General features: G+C 46.5%; 1 protein-coding gene across 2 annotated transcripts in view; it reads right to left on the bottom strand.

Moving 5' to 3' along the window:
- CTDSPL (CTD small phosphatase like) overlaps positions 1-6,000 on the bottom strand; it is a 127,888-nt gene that overhangs the window by 6,949 nt on the left and 114,939 nt on the right. For both annotated transcript variants that reach the window (XM_032270262.1, XM_032270267.1), the window contains one exon: positions 4,281-4,466. In XM_032270262.1, the coding sequence (XP_032126153.1) occupies positions 4,281-4,466 (186 nt within the window). The remainder of the gene's footprint in view (positions 1-4,280; positions 4,467-6,000) is intronic.

Genomic DNA, 6,000 nt, shown 5'->3' with positions numbered 1-6,000 from the left:
AGAGAGAGAGAGAGAGAGACAGGTTCACACTGCTGTGCAGGCTGGAGTGCAGTGTGTGTGTGTGTGTGTGTGTGAGAGAGAGAGAGAGAGAGAGAGAGACAGGGTCACACTGCTGCGCAGGCTGGGGTGCAGTGGTACAATCACAGCTCTGCTGCCTTGATCTCCTGGGCTCAAGTGATCCTTCCACCTCAGCCTCCCAAGTAGCTGGGAGTGTAGGCATGTGCCATCACACTTGGCTAATTTTTTTTTTTTTTTTTTTCTGAGATGGAGTTTCCCTCTTGTTGCCCAGGCTGGAGTACAATGGCGCGATCTTGACTCACTGCTAACTCTGCCTCTGAGGTTCAAGCAATTCTCCTGCCTCAGCCTCCTGAGTACCTGGGATTACAGGCCCCTGCCACCATGCCTGGCAAATTTTTGTATTTTAGTAGAGATGGGGCTTCACCATGTTGGCCAGGCTGGTCTCAAACTCCTGACCTCAGGTGATCCATCCACCTCAGCCTCCCAAAGTGCTTAGATTATAGGTGTTAGCCATCACACCTGGCCAATTTTTTTTTTTTTTTTTTTTTTTTTTAGTAGTGACGGGGCCTCGCTTTGTTGTCCAGGCTGGTTTCAAACTCCTGAGCTCAAGCAATCCTTCCTCCTCAGCCTCCCAAAGTGCTGGGATTGCAGGCAGCCAGGTAAGCCACCAAGCCTGGCATTCAAGCGATTTGAAAACACGGTGTTATGACGGTACACCTGCTGTACAAATTCCTAAACTGCATACAGTTGTCTTATTAGTTATAATTTAGTACTGCTACTGAAATTACTAAACATATATCATAGAATAAATCAAATATATAATTAAGTTAGTATCTTTAAAAATCAAGAGTTTTGGCATAAGAGAAAGAGACACAAATATAAAACGAAGAAGCAGGCTGGGCGCGGTGGCTCACACACTTTGGGAGGCCAAGGTGGGCGGATCATGAGGTCAGGCGATCCAGGCCATCTTGGCTAAGAGTATGAAACCCCATCTCTACTAAAAATACGAAAAATTAGCCGGGCATGGTGGCGTGCGCCTATAGTCCCAGCTACTTGGGAGGCTGAAGCAGGAGAATCACTTGAACCCAGGGAGCAGAGGTTGCAGTGAGTCAAGGTCGGGCCACGGTACTCCAGCCTAGGCAAGAGAGCGAGACTCCGTCTCAAAACAACAACAAGAAAGAAGCTACATAAAAACTTAATGTTGAACTGGAAAAACCAGTAGGAGCTTAGGATTTGGTTTTCTTTATAAAAATATGTCATTTTTAGCTCTGCCCTGCAGTATAGGCTAGAAGTAAAGTACATCCCAGTTGCAGTGAAAACCCACCTAAACTGTGGTCTCTAAATACCACTTCCACTAACAGGAACCAGGTACCATGCAAAAATGGCTGGTTGCAGGGCTGAGGGAGGACGTGTTCATCATGAGCCTGGAACATTCTGTTGTTCCAAAAAGCAAGGAAGCTACAGGTTGAGCATCTCTAATCTGAAAAATCTGAATTATGAAATGCCCCAAGCACTGAGCACTGAGCACTGAGATGGCACCACCAGTGGAAGATTCCACACCTGACCGCATGTGCTGGGTGGCAGAGAAAATGCAAGCACAAGACGCAGGGTTTGTTTAGTGTCCCCAGGTTATCAGAAATACTGTATAAAATTCCCTTTAGGCTATGTGCATAAGCTGTACATGAAACAGAAATGAATTTAATGTTTAGACTTGGTTCCAACCCCAAGATATCCAATTATGTTTATGCAAATATTCCAAAATCCGAAAAAATCCAAAACCCAAAACACTCTGGTGCCAAGCATTTTAGATAAAGAATGCTCAACAAATGCTCTATATCAAAGACCTGTTATTTTAAGGGGTCTCCACAGCCAAACATGAACATTTGAGCATGTGAAAGAATAATAAATGGATTGAAACTACAACAAATCCATGAGTTCATGATGATACTAAAAAAAATTTATTGGCTACTTTTGGAGGCTGCTAGAGCACCGACTCATTAGTCTGAAAATAGAAATTGCCATTTTGCAATTCCTCATGAAACAGTGGGTGCAGACAATGATCACCAACAACTGCTAAAATTATGAGGTGAGAGGTTCATGGGGAATTTTTTAATAGATGGATCAGGTTAACAACACCTGAACCCAATGATCAATTTTAAATCTTTAAAAGTGGGACAGCCTGACATTTTATGCCTCCTGGTATGAATGTCATCATACGCATATACAGGTAATACCTATGATGCCTTTTTTTTTCTTCTTCTTTTTTTTTTTTTGAGATAGGGTCTTGCTCTGTCACTCAGGCTGAAGTGCGGTGGCATGAACATGGTTCACTGAAGCTTCAACCTCCTGGGCTCAAGAGATCCTCCCACCTCAGCCTCCCAAGTAGCTAGAACACAGGTGTGTACCACCACACCGGCTAAGTTTTCTTTTTTATTGTAGAGCCTGGGTCTTGCCATGTTGCCCAGGTTGATCTCAGACTCCAGGGCCCAAGTGATCACTTGCCTTAGTCTCCCAAAGTGCTGGGATTATAGGTGTGAGCCATTGCATCTGACCTCTATGATATATTCTTGTAAAAAAAAAAAAATCTAATCTAATCAAACAGTAGAGCTTTCAGGTGGCTATAAAAACATATTAAACATCATCACAAGGCAGCAGCCAGACACATCCAGAATGTAGGAGATCTCTACAAGACAGAACACCAGGGCTTCTTCAACAAATACATGGTATAAAAGAGAAAAGGGGAGGAAAGGGAGAAATGTTAAGATTACAAAAGAATGAAGAGACACAGTAACCAAAGCAATGCATGGATCTTTTTGATCCCGATTGAAAGAATCCAAATGCATGAAAACACTTTCAGAGGACAGGGACAATGTGAACACAGTCTGGGTATTAGATAATGTAAGAAACTGTTACTTTGTCAGATCTGATCATGACTTGTGATCATATTAAAAAGGAATCCTTATTTGTTACAGACACATTACCAAATATATTCAAATATATTATGTTGAATTTGATTTACTCAGTAAAATGAACATATTTACATATAAATACATTTGGAGTGTTTATTCAAATAATGATTCCACATAGCCAAGTGAATTGAGTTTGAATTTTTTTTTGGAGAGGGGGGTGTTGCAAGTGGGACTATGGAGTTCTGGACTGAAGGAAAGGACTTCTGCAGGCTTATGTGCAATCTTAGAGCCTGTGCTTGAGAGGAAGCATCCTCTCCAGGGAAACATGCCTGGTGTGGCAGTGATAGGGGTCAGCAGTCACCAGGAACCCTGGTTGGCCTCTCTTCCCCTGAAGTGTTGGGCAGCAGAAGGGAGGGCAGTCCCTCTTGCCCTGAGAGTTGTGCTGCACCCAGTGAGTAGACACCGAGAGCCGCCATGCTTCAGGGAGCTTTATGTAGGAATGTTCCCAATGAGTGTTTTTTTGACATAATGATGAGGTGGCAAAACTTGGCACTCTTATTTGAAGACCTTATTGAAGTGTTTTATTCTTTCTTTTTTTTTTTTTAAGACAGAGTCTCCCTCTATTGCCAGGCTGAAGTGCAGTGGCACGATCTCAGCTCACTAGAACTTCCGCCTCCTTGGTTCAAGTGATTCCCGTCTCAGCCTCCCGAGAATGTGGTACTACAGGTGTGTGCCACCACGCCCAGGTAATATTTTGTATTTTAGCAGAGATGGGGTTTCATCATGTTGGCCAGGATGGTGTCGATTTCCTGACCTTGTGATCCACCCCCACCTTGGCCTCCGGAAGTGCTAGGATTACAGGTGTGAGCCACCACGCCTAGCCTATTTATTCTTAAAAAATACGTCTGTTGAAGAGATTACCCAGGCCTCCTTAGTCTACAGGGGGCATGAAGTCCTAGGCAGTAACTGGCTCCAGGAGGTTAATGCCAACAGAACTCGTGTCAATAACAATACGAAAAATGTTGCTGAGCCGATTACAGGCTTATTGTGCATTTCCCAGTCTCAAGCACTATTCTAAGTGCTTTTTATACATTGCCACACTGCAACCTCCAGTGATCCTATGAGATCAGCATTCCTATAATTCCCATTTGACAGATGAAGGCAACAGAGGCTCAGTGAGGTTAAATAACTTGGTCAATTTAGCAGTCAGTGCAACTGCTAAATGGCAAAGCTGGGATTTCATCAGGAAAAGGCCCAGAGACCTTCTCATGTAGGTGCTCAAAAGTGGTGCCTGCCTGGCAAGACAGAGGGCTCAGACGGAGCTCGACATTTTCTTTCTTTGGGGCCACTTACTGCATTCTCAGGGTGGAAGATGTATGAGGCAGGAGAATTGTCGACAATGATCACTTTGCTCAGCTCCCGCCCAAGGCGACTCAGGTCCTTCACGTAGTTCCCACGGTGAAAAACACATGATTCTCTGAAGAGCCGGGCCCGGAACACACCCCAGCGGTCTAGGAGGTCAGCCACAGGGTCTGCATACTGGAAAAGAGGTGTCACGATGAAGGCTGTGTGCTTAAAAGAGCCCCCAAACCCTGACCTACTGCAGCAAGATCCGGATTACTTTTCTTAAAAAGGGGATTTAACAAAAAGATGTGTTCAGGATCCTGGTTATTTTCCTCTGTGTACATAAGATTGGCACTGGATTCTTCCATTTCTCTCATATCCAACCCACCAGAAATTGTCAGTTTTAGCTCCAAAAATATCATGACTCCATTTGTATCTCTCTATTTATATTGTCACCGCCCTTAGCCCAGGCCTCTAATCTCTGGCCTGGAATGACTGAGCCTTGTGAAAAAGCTGTCTTTCTCACAGGGCCTCCTTTCTATCCCATTCACCTAGAAGCTGTCAGAGTGGCCAGCAGAAAACATATGTGTGATCGTGTCGCTCCTCTGCTGAAAACTCTCCACTGTCTACACGCTGCACTTGGAGTAAGGCCCACGTTCCTCACTGCCACGTCCCACACGGCCACAGCTGAACGATCTCCATCTGGAGCCACACTGGTTTTGGGCAGGGTCAGGACCTTTGTACCAGTGTTCCCTCTGCATACGTGCTCTCCCCAGCTCCTTGCAGAACCTCTCTCTCCTGGTTTTTCAGGTCCTGACGTCCTCTCCCATCCATCTAGAGCCACCTCTATCTTCCTTTCTGGATCGTTTCCCTCAGAGTGGGGATGCCACGTGAGATTGCTTGAGTTCCTCTCCACTTGTCAGGGTCCAGGCCTGAAACATCCCCACCACCACAACGCAGCACCTCCCAGAGCACCTACCACAAGGGGCTCGGTAAATACGAATTTCACCTGGCATCGATGAGCTGGCTCCAATGAATGGCATGACACTGCCCCCTAGTGGTCCTCTGGGTACTTGGGCCAGACCAGCCCTGGAGTGACAGGTTGGTGCCCAGCTGTCCACTCCCATGGATGCCCATCCACTATCTTGAAGCCCAGGAGCGGGATGGGAGTTTGAGCCCAGCTCACAGTTGGGGTTCATCCTGTCTGGCCCTCTCTTATGACCTGGGGAACTTCCCCCAAAGCAGGCTTGGATAAAGAAATAAAAGGGGTTTCTGAGAAAATCCTCATAACTAAAGATACCTAAAAGAGTGGGCCACACTGATTGGCTGGGCCTGGAAGAAAGAGGAGCAGTTTCCAAGCCTGATGTGAGGCCAGGCCTCTGCACCAAGACCAAGTGAGGGGTACAACCAGGCATCAGCGGGGGCCCAGTGACTCTGCCAGGGAGGCAGAGAGCACCTGCGGCTGGTGGTGCTGGGAATGCCAGCGTGGTGGAGAGCAGAGCAAGTGCCAGCACAGTTGTGGGACGTGGGCTGCAGGCAGCAGCTGTGATTCCATGGGGATGTCCTCTCCTCTCCAAGGACATCCTGTAGGATGCAGAGTGCAGGAGCAGCTGTGTTTCCTATTGGCCAGGGGAGGTGAGAGCTTGGGGCCCGACAGTTATCTGCTGGTGAGGCTAGCCAGGGGCCATGTGTGTGGGTTGTAGGCAACTGACTCCAGATCAGGGTGTCC

The sequence above is a fragment of the Sapajus apella genome, unplaced genomic scaffold (genome assembly GCF_009761245.1).
Source record: "Sapajus apella isolate SASKATOON/1434 unplaced genomic scaffold, GSC_monkey_1.0 scaffold4, whole genome shotgun sequence".
In the NCBI taxonomy this organism is placed as follows: Eukaryota; Metazoa; Chordata; class Mammalia; order Primates; family Cebidae; genus Sapajus; species Sapajus apella.
This window is presented reverse-complemented; position numbering and strand designations above follow the sequence as displayed.